At 43.0% G+C, this 18647-nt stretch overlaps 2 protein-coding genes and 1 long non-coding RNA gene across 3 annotated transcripts; 2 read left to right on the plus strand and 1 right to left on the minus strand.

Annotated features, from left to right (window-relative positions):
* Nucleotides 1–587: 587 nt before the first annotated feature.
* On the minus strand, nt 588–12926 carry LOC309688592 (integrator complex subunit 7-like). Its single transcript, XM_082504431.1, is given in 21 exon segments — nt 588–960; nt 3561–3746; nt 4256–4354; nt 5212–5344; nt 6219–6287; nt 6405–6508; nt 6869–7063; nt 7302–7508; nt 7601–7738; nt 7948–8187; nt 8729–8826; nt 8922–9056; nt 9143–9260; nt 9348–9470; nt 9560–9759; nt 10036–10082; nt 10188–10325; nt 10737–10883; nt 11256–11287; nt 11290–11387; nt 12820–12926. Coding segments are annotated over 21 exon segments (2883 nt in total). The 5' UTR covers nt 12914–12926; the 3' UTR covers nt 588–678.
* LOC309689634 lies at nt 11525–12359 on the plus strand. Its single transcript, XR_014271475.1, has 3 exons — nt 11525–11841; nt 11928–12045; nt 12177–12359. It is a non-coding gene; the product is annotated as an uncharacterized lncRNA (long non-coding RNA).
* Nucleotides 12927–12951: 25 nt separating the features above from the next.
* LOC309688593 (denticleless protein homolog) lies at nt 12952–18011 on the plus strand. The gene is made up of 15 exons (XM_082504432.1): nt 12952–13022; nt 13357–13675; nt 14383–14520; nt 14622–14714; nt 14795–14856; nt 15066–15186; nt 15279–15344; nt 15511–15617; nt 15711–15784; nt 15884–15990; nt 16080–16184; nt 16661–16773; nt 16896–16985; nt 17151–17274; nt 17455–18011. Exons 2-15 carry the CDS (start codon nt 13624–13626, stop codon nt 17889–17891), a joined length of 1689 nt encoding a protein of 562 aa, XP_082360558.1. The 5' UTR covers nt 12952–13022; nt 13357–13623; the 3' UTR covers nt 17892–18011.
* The last annotated feature ends 636 nt before the right edge of the window (nt 18012–18647 follow it).

Raw genomic sequence — 18647 nt, forward strand, 5'->3', positions numbered from 1 at the left:
TGGATATTTTATAATTATTATTTTTAACAGGCTTTGCCTTTTCTTCTCTAGGATTAGAAACAGCGTTATGGTATTTTAGGAACGCTGTGAGCGCAAAATTAATAACATTATAAAAGTTTAAAATAATTATAGCTCACTTTTAGGTGCTTAAATGCTGATGAACATAACAGGAAAGTCAACTGAGGGGTAAAAAATTAAAACGCTAAACTATCAAGAAAGTGTTAAATATGATGTTATAGACCAGTCATTTAGATAAATATGAGGCTGACAGCACAGATTGTAATGGTCTTCAAATGAAGATGCTCCGTTAATTACTATGGGCTGCCCCCTGTTGGCTGTCTGTGCAACTGCATGTATGTAGGACGCTAAATCCAAGGACGTTTAGCATTAAACTATCCCAGAGAGGCTACTGCACGCATGAAATCCTATTTGAGAATATGTGAAAAATTAAAAAGCTGCATTAAATCAGGCATTTTGATGTTATCCAGACAGTAAAAGATATAAAGATGAGCATAGATGAGCATAGATAAAATAGATGAGTTAAAAAAATAAAGTGTTCAAAAAAAAAAAACCACACTAAGTTATTATTTAAATCAATTTGGTATTTTAATCATTAAAAAATATGTACATATTTAATTTCTACAAGGTCAAGTGCAGAAGGTCAAACTGTAAGCGCTACTAGAAGCGAGTGTATGTGCTCCTCTGTGGCGCGGGCTGAGCTCCGCCCTGCTGCAGCTGGTGACGGAGTTGCTGGGAGTACGGGTCCTCCAGAGACTTTACTGACACCGTCGTCTTGGGCCCCGTCTTCCACTCTATGCCGCTCTCATCCACCACAGAGGCCTCCACGGTGACGGTGTGGGTGCCCAGGATGGAGAAATTCAGCAGGAACTGGGTGCTGAAGTAGTCGTTGTGGGGCTCCACACGCTGCTTGATCTCATTTGTTTTAGTATCTAGTGGAATCTGAAATGGGAAAAAAACTGTTTAAAACGTTTATACTGGTCAAACTGGTCTAATCTGTGTCATTTAATCCATCTAAACTATGTTGTAGTGAGTTGTCCAGTTTTAGAGATCAGCTGAGAAGATCTCTGACCTTTCTTAAACATAGTGAACTAGACAGCACCTCAGAGAAATCACAAGCTCATTACTCACAGCAACGCTAATGTCTATTAAGCTGCTTTGTTAGATACACGTTCTGCTGCTCAGTAATGAAAACATCCAATCAGCCAACCAGATAGCATCATCTCGATGCATTTAGGCATGCAGACGTCATCAAGACAACCTCTGAGTTCGAACTGAGCATCAGAGCATCAAAAGTTAAGGTGTATTTTTGGGCTTTTCGCCTTTATTTGAAAGTCGGGTAGTGCAGAGTAGACAGGAAAGAGGCGAGGAGAGAGCAGGGATATACGCAGCAAGGTGTCAGGGGTCGGACTTGCATGCAGAAGAGCATCTCTGACTGCACAACAGTGAAGCAAATGGGCTGCAGCTGCAGAACAAGAAACAGGAAGCTGTAGCTACAGTGGGGCAAAAAAGTATTTAGTCAGCCACCGATTGTGAAAGTTCCCCCACTTAAAATGATGACAGAGGTCAGTAATTTGCACCAGAGGTACACTTCAACTGTGAGAGACAGAATGTGAAAAAAAAAAATCCATGAATCCACATGGTAGGATTTGTAAAGAATTTATTCGTAAATCAGGGTGGAAAATAAGTATTTGGTCACCTCAAACATGGAAAATCTCTGGCTCTCACAGACCTGTAACGTCTTCTGTAAGAAGCTTTTCTGTCCCCCACTCGTTACCTGTATGAATGGCACCTGTTTGAACTCATCATCTGTATAAAAGACACCTGTCCACAGCCTCAAACAGTCAGACTCCAAACTCCGCCATGGCCAAGACCAAAGAGCTTTCGAAGGACACCAGGAAAAGTATTGTAGACCTGCACCAGACTGGGAAGAGTGAATCTACAATAGGCAAGCAGCTTGGTGTGAAAAAATCAACTGTGGGAGCAATCATCAGAAAATGGAAGACATACAAGACCACTGATAATCTCCCTCGATCTGGGGCTCCACGCAAGATCTCATCCCGTGGGGTCAAAATGATCATGAGAACGGTGAGCAAAGATCCCAGAACCACACGGGGGGACCTGGTGAATGACCTGCAGAGAGCTGGGACCAAAGTAACAAAGGTCACCATCAGTAACACACTACAACGGCAGGGAATCAAATCCCGCAGTGCCAGACGTGTTCCGCTGCTGAAGCCAGTGCATGTCCAGGCCCGTCTGAAGTTTGCCAGAGAGCACATGGATGATACAGCAGAGGATTGGGAGAATGTCATGTGGTCAGATGAAACCAAAGTAGAACTTTTTGGTATAAACTCAACTCGTCGTGTTTGGAGGAAGAAGAATACTGAGTTGCATCCCAAGAACACCATACCTACTGTGAAGCATGGGGGTGGAAACATCATGCTATGGGGCTGTTTTTCTGCCAAGGGGACAGGACGACTGATCCGTGTTAAGGACAGAATGAATGGGGCCATGTATCGTGAGATTTTGAGCCAAAACCTCCTTCCATCAGTGAGAACTTTGAAGATGAAACGAGGCTGGGTCTTCCAACATGACAATGATCCAAAACACACCGCCCGGGCAACAAAGGAGTGGCTCCGTAAGAAGCATTTGAAAGTCCTGGAGTGGCCTAGCCAGTCTCCAGACCTCAACCCCATAGAAAATCTGTGGCGGGAGTTGAAAATCCGTGTTGCTCGGCAACAGCCCCAAAACATCACTGCTCTCGAGAAGATCTGCATGGAGGAATGGGCCAAAATACCAGCTACTGTGTGTGCAAACCTGGTAAAGACCTATAGTAAACGTTTGACCTCTGTTATTGCCAACAAAGGTTATGTTACAAAGTATTGAGTTGTATTTTTGTTATTGACCAAATACTTATTTTCCACCCTGATTTACGAATAAATTCTTTACAAATCCTACCATGTGGATTCATGGATTTTTTTTTCACATTCTGTCTCTCACAGTTGAAGTGTACCTCTGGTGCAAATTACTGACCTCTGTCATCATTTTAGGTGGGGAACTTGCACAATCGGTGGCTGACTAAATACTTTTTTGCCCCACTGTACAAATCACACGGGCTCATCAAAATCAATCTCTAGAAGCCTGGGAAAAGTTGCCTGCTCTGATGAATCTCAGTTTCTGGTGTAACTTAAAAATACAAAATCAAAAATCCACTTGACTGTGTTAAACTGGGACTCATTTGCAGTCATCTGTAATTATTACTATTGACAATAGTGGAAACTATATCCTGCAACATATATGTGGCTGGATAGTGACTGGGAAATTCGTCTTTTAGAACCAATAACATGCTCTTTATGAGGACATGGAGACCTATTTTTATGATATTTAAACAACAAAGAGAGAGTTTACAAATCTGTGTTTAGCATTGTACTCTGTCGCAACAATTGTAAAAGTGGCAATGAAAATAAGATTTGTGACGTCTAAGTTGTTTAAGTGTCAATACAAACTAAGTACATAAAAAAACTTTGACTGAGGCCACACACCTTGTAGTCAGGTCCCGTCTTGCTCTGAAGAACTGAGGTAACATTAAGACAGACTGACTGGATCTTTCTGAAGAGTCCCGGAGTTGAGCCGTGCTGCACCACACCCTCCACCTTCAAGGTCAGCTGCTGAGTGTTCTGCACTGGGATTGGCTCGCTCGGTGTTCGCGGGGATGGTGAAAGGGCGAGCTGGAAAAAACACAACACACATAAACCTTCAGAGTACCAAAGGAAGAATGTCTTCCTTCCTCTGATGAACACCCACCTTATCGGCCAAAACAGATGTACACGTTAAAATACTAAAGTGACACTGTGGAAACGTCTCATGCGTTCCTCTTACAGCGGGCTATTTCCTGGACTATTTCTTGGCTCGACGCACTGCTTTCCAAGAAGCCCAGCCAAGAAACAGTCCAGCACATAATCCCCATAAAAACACAGAGAGGTGATTTTACATAATATATGAATTAGTGCGCTTTAGAAGTGCTGGCAGGCAGATTTTACCTCGTCTCCAGTCTTTGTCCTGAGCTGAGCCTGCCGTCTCCCTGTATTAGCTACATATCTACTCCTAAGCGATATCAATCTTATTATCCAAGTCCAATAAGCAGCTAGCTTGGGGGAAGACAGCCTGTGGTGACTGTGCCTTAGAATATGCATATCATTATTGTGCTTTTCTCTTTAAACCAACTAAAAACAGTTACCTTGATGCTGGTGGACTGCAGCTTTTGGAAGAAATATCTCTGGAAAGACAGCGGCACCTTCAGCAAAGCTATGACAGCATCACAGAGACAGCTGGTGTGCTGAAAAAACAAGCAACACATTTTCATCATTTGCTCCCACTTCATTTTTGTCATTTCCATTTTTTTCCCCCAACCTTAAAGCAACTGAATGGGGTCCTTTATGACCCTCGCTCTACTGTAATATGAAAGTTCTCCAATTTTTTATTTTATTTTTTTAACCGGACTTTATCTGTTGGTGCGACAGGTTCACGGAAAGTTATGTGAGGTAGTTTGCAGCCCCGCAAAAGTAGCTTTTTTTTTGCTTTTAACATTATAGATTTTGGTTGTTTGTCTTTCTGTGTTTGTTTATGAGATGTTCAAAAAGAACACTAAAGTCCTAGGGTTAAATAAGGTAACACAGACTCTTTGTCAGAGCTACAGTATATGCAGACCATTTGTTGTCAGCCCCTGAGAACCCTTCTAATATTTGGGGTTATATTTCTAATTATTGTAATGTTTTCAGTGTTTCTACATATTCATCCATCCATCACCTCCCACTGATCCAACTCGGAGTTATGGAGACCGCCCTGTGACACTCTCCAGTCTTTCACAGGGCTAACACTGAGAGATGGACAACCATTCACACCTACGGCCAATTTAGAATCACCAGTTAACCTATCAAGCATGTGTTTGTCTGTGGGAGGAAGCCGGAGTACCTGGAATGAAGCCATGCACGAGTTTCTGCACAAACTGTGTGAAATATTACAAAACTGCAAACAAGACGTTTCTTTAGATTTTGTTAAAAAACATTAACAAATAACAGTCACGGACTGACTAAAGAAACATAATTTCATCCACACAATTTGGGATTTTTAACTCCTTTGTCTGTGGCATTAGTACCAGACCATCGATGATGAAGTACCGAGTGTTAATCTTACCAGATGTGAGACAGGAGGGTGTTTCTTGGTGAGGCTCTCCGCTTCCTCCAGCACGTGGTTAAAGACCGACATCATCCGTCGCTCATATTCGCTCTCCGTCTGGACAGACCCCACAGTGCCGTACTCCTGAAAACTACATTACAGAAACAGATGGAAGACATGTCGGGGGAATTCACAGAAGGGACCTGTTGCTGCAAAGCGCTTTCTCTACAGATCAGTCGAGTACACGGTCCAGTGGAGGAGCTTTTGTCAAATAAAATAAGGTGCATTTACTTTTATTACACTGTCATACATCTGTGGGCAGCTTATAAAGGGCTACCTCTACATGTGATGCTGAAAGCTAATAAAATAAAACCAAAATATAGAGGAAAAATCCTTAGTTTTACATTTGTTAGTTTAGTAAAAAAAATTCGATGACAAATTGCCTGATGAGGCACTGATGGACATGTTATCTGATACTCTGAAGGTCTACCAGTCTGTGAGTCTACTGCTTTAATGTGGTGGTGTTTTCATTGTAATATATGTGCAGATTTTCATAAACCTAGTCTTTGACACACGTCCTCCATGCAACAATAGCTAAAAACACTAAAACTACCACTGAAAGTCAAAAACTGGACTGAAACTAAACATATTCAAACAACAGAAGATCTGGACTATTCTAGAAGATACACCTGTGGTATCGTTTTGAAAATCTGAGGCAACTTCCTTCTCGAATGACTGTATTTACAAGATTTTCAGAAAACCTGATCGCTGAGATTCAAACTTGTCCGAGATTTTTCTAGATATGCCTATGGTATTAATTTGAGACTCCTATGTTGCCCGGCTGGCCAGCAGGGTGACAATAATGCCTTTTACGGCTGAAACAAAACTAAACTGAAACAAGAAATCTGGAAACTAAAAGTAAAGAAAACACAAAACTATAGTAACTCCGGTACAGAAAAACTCAACACAATCTAAACTAGATCCATTCAAATCAAATTATTGTTGACACTCAGAGCAGCCCTCACCTGGCAGCCTGTGGGTCCAGTATCAAAGCTTCAATCACGTGGGAGACGAGCAAGCAGCTCTGCTGTTGTCTGGGCAAACAGTTAAAGAAAACTTAAGGACATAAGTTATGAGATGATATTTAAAAAAGAAAAAAAAAAGAGAGAAGGAAGAAGTATAAAAGTATGATGATGTGCGTTTAAGGATACAACTCCACATTGCGAAGGGTTGCATAATCTGCATCAAACGACGACTGGTGTAAGTCAGCATAGCGAGCAGCAAGACTTCTGAACTCATCCATGCACACCTTCATCTGGAGAGAAGAGAAACGCATCGCAGCTTCACAACTATGCTTTTATTCCTCTAGATAAAGCTAGGCAAATAAAATAATTATACTGGCTTTTTGTCGTCCAGTGAAAAGATCCAAGTAAAACTGAGCTACTGACCCGGAGGCCCAAAAGGGAAAACTATATTGAACACTGACCTTAAATCAAATTTACCTCCTAATTAAAAGCAAATACCTCTTCAGCATGATGAACAATCTGCTCCAGTTTGCTGGTGCATTAACAGAAAGCCTAAATAGTGACCTTTGACATGCTGTAACCACAAATTCAAAATAAGTAAATAAATAAAAGGGAGTCCACTCCTCTCAGGCCAAAGTTCAGCATGTCACCTGCATTGAGATGCGGCCACAGCGTTGCAGCTCATTTCCTGAAGTGAGGGCGATGGTGGTTGCGATGGCGGGAGGAGGGCTGGTTTTCAGACTGTTGCAGGTACAAATGAGCTGCGACAAAGCTTGCAGGGTGTCGATCCGGAGCTTAATGAACTCGCACTGGAATGTGAGCGGGCTCAGAGGAGTGCTGGCAGCCTGCAGGGAGGGATTAATCAGATAAATAAGGACACAGCAGTTAAATAGTGGCGCGGCTTGAGTTGATCTAACGAGATTCTAGGTGAGTCACGTCATTAGCAGTTAGAGTTGCTTTGAAATCAGCTCTAATGGCACCCCTCTCCACACTGGCTATCAGCAGCTCTCAGCATCCTGTCACTGGTGATAGATAAACAGTATTAATGCTTTTTGACAAGCAGATGCCTGGCAGTTAACTGACTGTGAGGGAGGCGATGCCCTTTTGGTAGGAGCGCAAGGCCTCTGCGATGGCGCTCATGGCTCCGCTGTAGTCCCCGTCTTCCACGTGACTCAGGCACTGCTCAGCCTGGGAGAACTCCTTCAGGCTGCTCAGCCAGAAGTAGAAGTGCTCCGAGGCCACACGAGTCCGCACACACTGGTACAGCTCGCTGGAGAACTCGTGGCATCCCTGCAGGTGAACGATAAGAAAATAATCATCTTGCCGGAGATCCGAGGCACTTCGTGGCTGTTTGCAACACCGTTTTGATCCAAAGATCTCACCATGCGCGAGGCTTGCCGTGCAATGCGATACACCGTCCAGCCGTTAGCAACGTTCTCCAGCTGCTGTTTGATGACAGTCTTCACTTCGGCTGACAGAGACGACTGGCTTGCAACAAAAATCACTGTTGCCAAGGAAACCTGCAGCAGTGACAGTAGGGGGCGATGAGTGTGAAACTCTAGAAATCGGCGATATGTAAAGGCAGTAAAACAAGGAGGTAAATATTAACAGGATGCTCCTGTGAGGTTCCTCTACCTTCTATTAAAACATGAAGGCTAAATAAAACTGCATCATGTATCATTTAGTCTCTATACATCAGCTGATGCGTGAATCCTTGCACATCTCTCACCAGAAGCTCCTGCTGCTTATCGGTGGACGAGTGACTGGCCACCCGGTAGAGATCAACCAGATCCCCCAGCATACCGTCCCCCAGCACAGGCAGGTGGGTGGCGATGGCCGCCAGAGCGTGACACATGAGAACACGAGAGGAGTCGCAGGACAAGTGGAGCTGGCCGAGCAGGAATTCCACTGCAGACTGGCTGAGATGGGGTCGACTTTTCAGCAGCTTAACCAATGAGGTGAGAGCTGTCTAAAGTTGAAAACAAGAAAATGCAGAGATGGGTGTTACTACAGCAAAATGTAGGTAAGGGTTGGCTGATGAGTTGAATGTAAGGAGAGGCATGGAGAAACGCTCCCAAAATAATTCTCACCTCATTTGCAAAGTTTGTGCAGCTGGTATTAAAGAAAAATAGTTCTAATAGTTAACGAGTATTTTTCAGGCAAACATGAAGAACTACAGGCAACGTGCGCTCAACCCAGGCAATCACTGGGAGATTTTTGTTGTGGCAGATCCTTCGCAACTAATTTCATCCAGTGAGAACCAGAAACCTCCAGGAACCACCGTCAACCAGCTGCCGTTACACATTTCTGTCAGACAAATCCCTGAACCATGTACGCATGAGAAACTTCAATTGGTCCAGTGAGCAGGGCAGGAGTAACAATGAACCTGTAACTCTTAAAAGTCCAGCCAAACCAAACCAGTTTTCCAAATTTAAATTAAAATACATTGTGGTACTTTTTCAGATGTTTTATAATGTAAACTCTGCCTCCTCAGGGGTCTAATGTCTTACTTTCAGTGTGGCTTGTGCACTGGGGCTGTTGTCCTGACTGCACAGCATCAGAAGGGACTCCACTCCCAAAACTGTGTCCTGCTCCAGCTGTACTATATCTGAGGAGGGGGAGATGCACACAACAACAAATATTACCACACTGATTAAGAATTAAAAGCATCCACCAAATAGGTTATTGCCCAGTCTAACTAACCTTTCTCTGGACAGGAAATGGCAATGTTGGTGAGCACTATGACCCCGTGAGCTGCTACTGCCAGGTTGCTGTGGTAACAGCATTCCTGTGCCAACTTAACCAGGTCAGTGAGCCGGGGTGGAACCAAAGAGCCACCTGAGAAGAAAGTTTTAGAGAATGCAGATCAGTTCAGAGTGGCATTCTTTGTTTCCTAAATGCAGCGATTTAAGCGTAAACATTACCTCCCACATTACTAAAATACTGTTTGATCGCAATAGTTCCAGAGAGGGTGGCGAGAACGGCCAACATCCCCAGCTTCAAACTGTTGTAGGGGATAGTCAAAGCACATTCGCACAGCACCTGCAAGGGTAAAAGCTGTTAGATTGCAGACAGATTTTAAACATCACAACAACCCTACAGTGCAACTGTTGCCATCTGGGGCTCTACCTGAGTGTTTTCTCTTATCCACAGGTGAGGAGCCTTTTTAGCCAGGAGCTTTAAATCGTTATCTGCAAGTCTCTTCACAGCTTTTCTCGGATCATCTTTTAGGTACTGAAGGAGGAGCTGCAGCTGCAAACAGATTAGGAACCAAATCAGAGGTTCACCACAACAAACCGAAAGAAAGGAGGCATTGCTGTGTGCGAGCAAGTTGGGTCTACCTGCTTGGGGATATCTATGAGGGAAGAGGCGGCCAGCTGGGTGAAAGTATGCAGGGAGACGATGACCATGGGGGTGGAAGGATAAGAGTTCACCAGATGCTGTAAAAGCTCTCTGCTGCTGGATGCCAGGCTGGCGTCATGATGCATGTGCTGCAGCATGGGGATCAACTTCAGTTTCAGTTCCACAGGAGTGTCTAAACCTGAGGCGGAAGAAAAGATCAATGCAAACGTTATGTAAAAGATGCAGATGTTATCTGCTGGGTTATATTTGGGTTCAGCAAAATGTGTATTTGCAGTCTTTTGTGTTTCTTTTTCTCTGTGATTTCAGCATGAAAAAAAAAAAAGAATAGCTGCACTCAGTTTAGTGAGAAAACTAAAAACAAAAGACATCAGTAATAATGAAGCTTTGAACCACGACAGCTCTCGTTTATCTTCACGTGATCTGAGACATTTTAAATACAGAATAAACATCTTACCTTGAATCATCTCACTAACTTTGTTGCAAATACCAGCTGCAAAGTCTCTGAAAATGAAAAAGAATTAATTAATTAAAAAGCCACACCACAATTAGATCATCTAAAACATCATCCCATACATCAGAGCTCACTTTTAGTCATCGTTTCCTTACTTTGACTGTGCAGAGAAGCTTGCGGCAGCAAAGATGGCTGCCTCGACTTCCACATTGTCATGAGAGTCCAGGCTTTGGCGAATACTGTGGTGGGCATTCTTCCTCTCTGGGATGATGGAGGCCAAACTACCAAGCATCCTGAACACATAAGACAGCAGGAATTTTCTTTTGAAAAATCTGAGATGACTGAAAAAAACTGTGCACAACAAAGGTGAAGAAGAAAGTGCAGGCAGGGTGGAGTGGATGGAGACTAGTATTGGGGTAATTTGATGAAGATGTTACAATTCTCACAGAGAATGCACAGGATAAGAAAGGAGGGACACCTCAGGTTGAGCATATTGGAGTAAAAGTTAGAGAGGCAAGGCTGAGATGTTTTGGACATGTGCAGAGGAAGGACACTGGATACACTGCAAAGGATGCCAAAGCCAGGCAAGAAGGCCACAAAGGAGGTTTGTAGATGTAGTGAAGGAGGACATGCAGAGGGTTGACAGAAGAGTGTGCTAGGGTCAGATGCGCCACTCGTGTCTATTCATGATTTCACATTATTACCTCAGAGTGATGGCTCTGGCCACAGGGTCATTACTGTGGATGACTGAAAACACCCGTTTCACAAACTCATCCACATTGAGAATCTTCTCCAAATGTTTCTCACTCTGTTGAGTCACTTTGAGTACACAGAGACGTAGAAAGTTGTTACTGGAAAAGAGAAATAAGCTTCTATTAATAAAGATGTTTGTGGCACAGTAAAGCTCATCTTTAACTTCTCGCATCTTCTAAATAGATCTCACCAACTTCAACAACATTCTATTAAAAAGTGCCTAAGATGCACACCTTTATTTATTTAGGCACTTTTGAATAAAATTAAAGTTTGAAAAATCCACTTAAGTAAGAATAGTTTGTTTCTTATTCTTTCTTAAAGTGAAATAAATTCACTCTTTTCTCTACACTCTGAAATGCATTCGGATGCCTATATTAGATTCAGCTATAAAGGAAGTGGGAAACAACTGTCAGTAAAGTAGCCTTTAACAAATAAATACATAAATAAATGATCATCTAAAGCAATCATACCCGAGCCTGAAGATGTCTGCTAGTTTTAAAAAAATGCAGAGTTGATGAGGATGGGAAAGGGGTACTTCTGGAAGAGTTTGGGGAACAAAACCACAGCCTCACACTGCTCACCGAGCTTCCCCGACCTCAACCCTGAAAATAAAGGAATTTCTCCAGTCACAACAAAGCAGGAAGTTTCCATATAGTCCCTAACACTTAACACTAGTGATGTGACGTTCTGTATCGAGGCTTCGAAGCTTGTGTCAAGTAATGGAGGGGGCGTTTCCGCGATGCGTGTATCGAGGCTTGCTTCATTTATGGGAGGAGCTGAAAATGATGACGTCCGAAGCCTCGGTGACCAGCTGTACCACGTGACTGGTTCATGAAGTGGTTCGAACTTTGCCGCGAGCTATGACAGATATAAACCCCTCAGACTTCATTCAAAAATGTTGTTGTTTGATGGAGAGTTGCGGTTAGTGAGAGTTTGGAGACAGTTTGGAGGTTTATGAGAGTGAGGAGAGAAAGTCAGGAGAGAATGGAGCCAGCTAAGAAGAGGAGGATGTCCTCCCCTGTGTGGGAACATTTTGATCTTATTCCTCCCAACAAGGTATGTAAATTTCTACAGAAGATGTATTTTCATAATACTGATGGTGCAATACAATTTATGTTAAGCTGTTGTTACTTTTGTACAAGGTGAAGTGTTTGCTATGCGCCAGGGAGCTGGGATATAACAACAACACCTCATCCATGCTTAGGCACTACAGAGCTTTGCATGAGAATAAGGGGAACACCGATTGTGGAGCAAGACCAGGTGAGCCATCAAATGTCATGATAATATAGCATGCCGTAATGTTACTAAATGATATAACAATATTATACAACTGTAATAAGTTACATGTGTGATATTTATATTTGTGCTTTGTCTTTATTGTCTTTCCTCAGGAGAACAATCTCAAATAGATGAAGACCTGGTTAGCATGGTGATTGAGGACTCCCAGCCATTTAGCATTGTGGAGGACAAAGGATTTAAAAGATTTGTTAAATCATTAAATCCTAGCTATGTTCTCCCCACTAAAGGTCATAAAAGCAGTGAAAATTTAGTTTTTACAGAGTAAAATGTGAACAGGCAGGACTGAGCTGTCCATACCTCAACGTTATAAAAGCACAACCACTGTCCATACCCCAACCACACCTCACCTCACAGTAAATGATCATTTCCATTTTAAGCATTTCCAAATGATCATTTTCCATACTGCCAGTATAAATATACACAGTATACTGCCATCACTACAATATACATGTTTTACACACTCCTTTTGTTGTTGACATTTACAAGCTGTGTGCAAAAGGCCACACTCTTCAAATTCATGCCAACATATATTTTTACGTCCAGTAGGTGTCCTACTAGAGCAAATGAAGCTTCAAGAAGCTTTGCGCTGGGATGAACCAATTGGATGAAAAGCTTCAGTGCTTCATGAAGCTTCATCTGCCCATCACTACTTAACACATGACGAAAAACGACACACCGGATAAGAACACAATCAATGAACCATTTGCTAAGTCTTTAGCCAGCGAGCTAACACACCTTTGTCCAGCTCCATGAGAGCGGAGTTAGCGTCGAGCTCCTGTTCGCCATAACAAGCCACTGACAGGAATGAGCGTGCGGTGGAGAGCGACATTACTGTGCAGTTTTTACTCCTTAAAAGAAGATACACCCATGAGATGTTAGCATTTCACTGTTCAGGCGGCATTCAGGAAAACACTGAGGATACAGAGACAGAACATCCGGTCTGGAGATTGACTTTCATAATAAAACGCCAGTTGTTACTTTAGTGCTTCTGTTGAAAAGAACATTTTTACGTGTGATTTTCATAACTTTTGTTGCAGTCACAGATATTCAATTTCTAGTTCAACACTGCGCACAACCTGAAATTGTGTGTTGTCACACAACTTCCAATTATACTTGCACCACTAAATGAACCATCTACATGCAGTTTGGCAGTGGTTGTATACACCAAAGTGTATTTACTAAACTAACAACTGTCTAACAGGATAAACATGCTATGCAAAGAGGGACTAGTTATTAGTTTAATCGTTTTAAAAATATTTATTTATGCTGAAGGGGCGTCTCCTTCTCCAGTTATGGTGGGAAAGTTTACAAAGAAAGCGGAAGCAGAAGCGCTCCTGCCCAGGAAGTCGCCGTTTCCACCAATGGTTGCGCGTAACGCAAGTTTAGCGGGGAATTCAGTCCTTCTGCTCGGACGATCTCTTCGTGGGAAATAGTACCCCAGCTTCGGCACAGAAAGCGGACCGGCAGAAGCTTGACATCGAGGAAAACGTTACGTTTTTATACAAAAGCCTTTGGATCGAGTTGTGCTGCAGTGCAGGGATGCTTTTCCGCTCAGTGGTGGACAGAGGAGTGGGCAGACGGAGGCAGAATGGTGAGACAGGGATGGGTTATTTGCACGGCCATGGCTGGGCTTTAGCTAGTCTAACATGGAAGATAATGCAGTCTAACATATCTGCTTTATGTTTCGAGGAGTCATGCTGCCAAGAGGGCTCCTAGAGTATCATTTGCACTTGCTTTTCTTTTGCCTTCAGTGTGGACTTTAACGTTTAATTCTACTTTCTTCGTGAATGTCTTTGTCGGGCTGTTCAGACTCTTAACTGGTGGCACACCAACAATTAGTGGTGTGCGGATCGATACTGAAATATCGATTCTTCCGATACCAGCAATTTATGTTCTAGAATCGATTCTCATATTATAATATCGATATTTTAGAACTCTGGGGTAAATTTGTAGTTTTTCCATTAAAATGAACGCAGTGGAAAGAAACTATACAATTCGGATCGTCTAATTTGGAAGGAACTACTTCCTCTTACGCCTTTCATAGCCATATGCGGAATACGGCTGTATAAATGTGTCGCAGCCCCTGGCGTGCACACTCACAACAATGGCTGAGCGCAAACAGAGTCCTGTGTGGACACGTTGTTGTGGCAACACCACTGACCTCGTCAAACACCTCTGAGTAAATCACATCACAGAATATGATAAGCTTATGTTGAGGCGAACTGAAGAGGAGGACAGGGAAAGGTGCTGCTGTGTCTCATTGATGTCCTTCCTCTGACCATGCATCATTCTCTTCAGCTCTCCCTGCAGATCCCCGGTCCAGGTACCCTCTGAGTTCCCTGCTTGAAGGCTACCGATGCGTCCGACATGATGAACATATCTCCTATGGGAACCTTGGCGACTCTGTGCCACCGTTTGGATTAGCTTTCTCCTCTGGTAATTCATTTGTGCTTATCGTTGTAAGTGCAGAGAGAGCAAGGCCCTGTTGTCATTAATCTGTCTAACTGCAGTGTCTCTTTTCTCCTGTTTGTTTTCAGCCAGGGACCTGCAGAACATCCTCGCAGCAGCTAATGAAGAAGGCATTGTTAGGCTCTACAACACAGAGAGCCGTGAATATCCACTTCTTAAAGGTATTCTTGTGACTTGTGTTCATAATTGTCATGCCACGTATTTTGAAATGTTGGTGGCTAAAAGTGTGTTAACCTTGCAGCATGGCTGGCTCATGAGAATGCTGTCTTTGATATCGCCTGGATGCCAGGGGAGCCTCAGTTAGTAAGTGCAAATTCATTCTGTTTAGTCAGAGAATTGCAGAAAGTCAGATGTTTTTGTGTCACCCTCAAATGCATGACTCATGTAATTGCATCTGCCTTACCTGGGATTACTAATTTTTGGGTTTTTTTGTTGTTCTTTATTTTGTTGGAACCCATTAAAAACTCTGAAGCCTTTTCTTATTATTCTTTGGTCATCTGTGATCTCTTCAGGTAACTGCTGCGGGTGACCAGATGGCCAGGCTCTGGGATGTGAAGTCTGGAGAGTTGTTAGGCAGCTTCAAGGGCCACCTCTGCAGTCTTAAGTCTGTTGCATTCGCACCAGAGGAGAAAGGTATACCTTTTACTGAGCTAACATTGTGTTGGCTGTGCATTGATGATATATTGTTGTATCATGTGATTAATACATTTTCTTTTGTCACGCAGCTGTGTTTTCTACTGGAGCCAGAGATGGAAATATTATGATCTGGGACATGAGGTGCAGCAAAAAAGGTATTGATCGGAACAGTAATAGACAATTTAGCAATAAATTTTAAATCATATCTTTAGCCACTTTGTTACTAGCAGCCTGTTGCAAAAACACTTATTTTTTCCTGTTTCTTTAGTTGAATTTATGAAAAATGCCACAACAATAATCAAACTTATGTCTTTCCCTCAGATGGTTTCTACAGACAGGTGAACCAGATCAGCGGAGCTCACAACAAAGCAGAGACCAACCCTCCCTCTAAAACGAAGAAGAGACGGGGCGGCATGGCTCCGAGCGTGGTGAGTTTTCTCGACAATCAGCCGTTTAATGGAATGAAAAGAGCGATGCTGCAAATGGAAATCTTATCTTTAGCTACTCCATCTTATTTGCAGGACTCCCAGCAGAGCGTTACAGTGGTTTTGTTCAGGGATCAGCACACCCTCATCTCTTCGGGAGCTGTTGACGGGTAAGAAAAGAAAGGCTTCTTGTCACCTTTTTCACATTTATAAGAGCCGTTACCAGACATTCTCGATCATTTTCTGTCTCCTTCAATTCCCTTTATCAGAGTAATCAAGATGTGGGATTTGAGGAAGAACTACACTGCACACCGTCATGATCCTGTACCCCTGCAGACATTTCCGTATCCAGGTTCTTGCACGCGGACGCGGCTGGGTTAGTTCCCTAACATGCCAAGCATCACCTTTACCTGAAATGTGCAAATAACACACAAATAACCCAGCTGTCTTTTTGACGTGCTGCAGGATATTCCGGACTCGCTCTGGACTCCGCGAGAGCCAACGTGATGTGTAACTGCACAGACGACAGCATCTATATGTTCAGTGTCTGCGGAATAAAAACGACACCAGGTAAAGAAGCTCCTCGCTCTGGCTCAACAGTGCGTGTATGTGCACTAGAGTAGAATAGGTCTTTTTTTCCAGTCACCCATTCATCACTAGATGGCGCTAATGCGCTTTGTTATGGGAGCAAAGCATCCAGCAGCAGAAGCCTCTTGATGCAAATAAAAGCCATAGATGCTTTGTTTTCTACTGTTACGTGTTAAAGTCTGATCTGAAGTTCTGAATAGCAGTGGGTTAGGTGCTGTTTGACAGGTTGCAATACAGGAAACCATTTCAAAATGCATCATGACAGTTTTTTAATGGAAACGAAAGAGGAAAGTGTTACTAAATGTACAGAAACTAGAGGAAAGTTCAGCATTTCTCTTTTTATTGTTATATACACAGTACTGTACATTTTATCCTTTTATTTGATTGTCCTTAGACTTGTTTGTTCTCTGATCTTTGTGAATATTTTGTCATTTTTAAGAATTATGTTTCATCCACAGTGGCAGTTTTCAGCGGTCACCAGAACTCCTCGTTTTATGTAAAGTCCAGCGTTAGCCCAGATGACCAGTTTTTGGCCAGCGGCTCGAGTGACAACCACACGTACATTTGGAAGGTGCGTTCTCGGTTATATTTTACCTGACGTAATAAAAATAGCTTTATTTTCACTCTGGGGGTTTTCTGGTGTTGAGGAACTGCGAATTTAAGGTTTTTGAACATTTTTTTGTTACATTTCAGATCTCCAATCCTGAACTTCCTCCCATGACGCTTCAAGGTCATAGTGAGGAAGTGACGTCTGTTGCATGGTGTCCGACAGATTTCACTAAGGTAAGACGTGAGTGGTTATACAAGTATGAACACTGCTGTGAATTGGAGGAGTTTTAATGAGCCGAGAAGCACCTGAACCAGCTGCACTTTGCTGGAAGATGCGGGGCGCTCTGACTTTATTCGATTTAATGAGCTTCTGTATAAAGCCCTCTGCTCTGTTGGCAGATTGCTTCCTGTTCCGATGACCACACCGTGCGCATCTGGCGACTTCACCGAGAAAATGATGAAGTGCAGTCCTCATTAGGAGAGGCTAACCTAGTAGGCCATGCACGTCCTAAGATTCTCCCAAGTAAGTGCTTCACCTACAATGTATTCTTGTGAAGAACTAGCATATAGTCATAAAAGCGTAGAGGTTTCACTTACAGTATGTGCATGTGAATTTGTGCTTCATCATAAATCACTGCTGTCCTGCAGTTAAATACAAAACATGATCACATCTGGACTCACACTACTTTATTCTGCTGTTAAGGGCCTTCCATTCCAGCTGAGACAACCCCTGCCAAGCCCCAGAGGAGAGTGAGCCTTGGTGGCATAGCCTCACCTCAGCCTGCAGCCTGTGCTCCCAGTGGAGCCGCCCTGCCCCTTTCTTCCAGCACCACTACACCCAACCGCTCACAGGACTCTAAAACTGCAGCTGTTCGGCACAGAACTCCGCCCACTATCAAACAGTGGTTGTCCCCAAGCAGCAGAACTTCCGAACAGGCTGGCTCTCCGGCCCATCGGGTGCTGAGCCAGTCTCCCCAGAGCTCTGTAAGCAGCACGCCCCCCACAGAACGACGGGCCAAACGCAGGCTGGAAACCGGTGACGGCTCGTCTTCGAACTGTGAGGGCACTGAGCAGTGCGACCGCGTTACTGAACTCTCTCCTGCAGCCAAGAGGAGCCGGACCTTAGCTTGGTTTGTGTGACCAAAACCAAAGCAAACCAGCAAACAGCAAATATCCACATCCATCATACGCCATGATATTTACTTATCAGTCTTTAGGAACATCATAGATAAAAACAAGCAGCTAGGAGGACTCCTTGTTTAACACTATGCTGTCAGTTAATTGGTATAAATAAAATCATAATCTTGTGCTTAAATGCTTCGGTCAGAATGCAACGTTTCATTCCATCCAATAAAACATTTATGTGAAATTTCATCATAAATTACTGATGAATTCTTGAGTTATGGCCAAAAAAGACATTTTGTGAGGTCATGATGGTGCAGACCATGGATACCATCTAAAATCTGGAAAAAGACCATTCATAAGATGGGATGCATGACTGGACAAAAAATAAATTACTTAATTAAAATCATTCCAAAAGTACATAAATAGTTTTTGCACAGTTTCTTAAAACATGGCTTATCTGACCAATTTATTGTTAGATTAAATGCCAATTAGGATTCCGCCGATTACACAAAACTGCAAAAAGAGTGTTTATTACGATGAATCTACAGCAAAGTTTACAACACATTTTTGTTTGCCACATAACAGGGCAGCACAGCATCATGTTAAGTATGGTATGCAGACCAATCATGAATATAGTCACCCACAGGCCCATTTGGAGTCCAACTGTTAGCCAAACAGCAATGATTAGACTCCACAGCAGGAGCATTTAAAGCAACCAATACCCGCTTGTTTTCAGCATCGTAAAGTCCGGCCACTGAACCTGCTGCAAAT

Source organism: Aulonocara stuartgranti (assembly GCF_965226115.1).
Source record: "Aulonocara stuartgranti genome assembly, chromosome: 15".
Lineage (NCBI taxonomy): Eukaryota > Metazoa > Chordata > Actinopteri > Cichliformes > Cichlidae > Aulonocara > Aulonocara stuartgranti.

Excerpts from the sequence above, each read along its gene's own strand:
- LOC309688593 (XM_082504432.1), top strand. The coding sequence starts at position 13,624 with ATGCTTTTCCGCTCAGTGGTGGACAGAGGAGTGGGCAGACGGAGGCAG. Across the intron at positions 16,774-16,895 it reads ACCACACGTACATTTGGAAG|ATCTCCAATCCTGAACTTCC; the intron begins GTGCGTTCTCGG and ends GTTACATTTCAG. Across the intron at positions 17,275-17,454 it reads ACGTCCTAAGATTCTCCCAA|GGCCTTCCATTCCAGCTGAG; the intron begins GTAAGTGCTTCA and ends TCTGCTGTTAAG.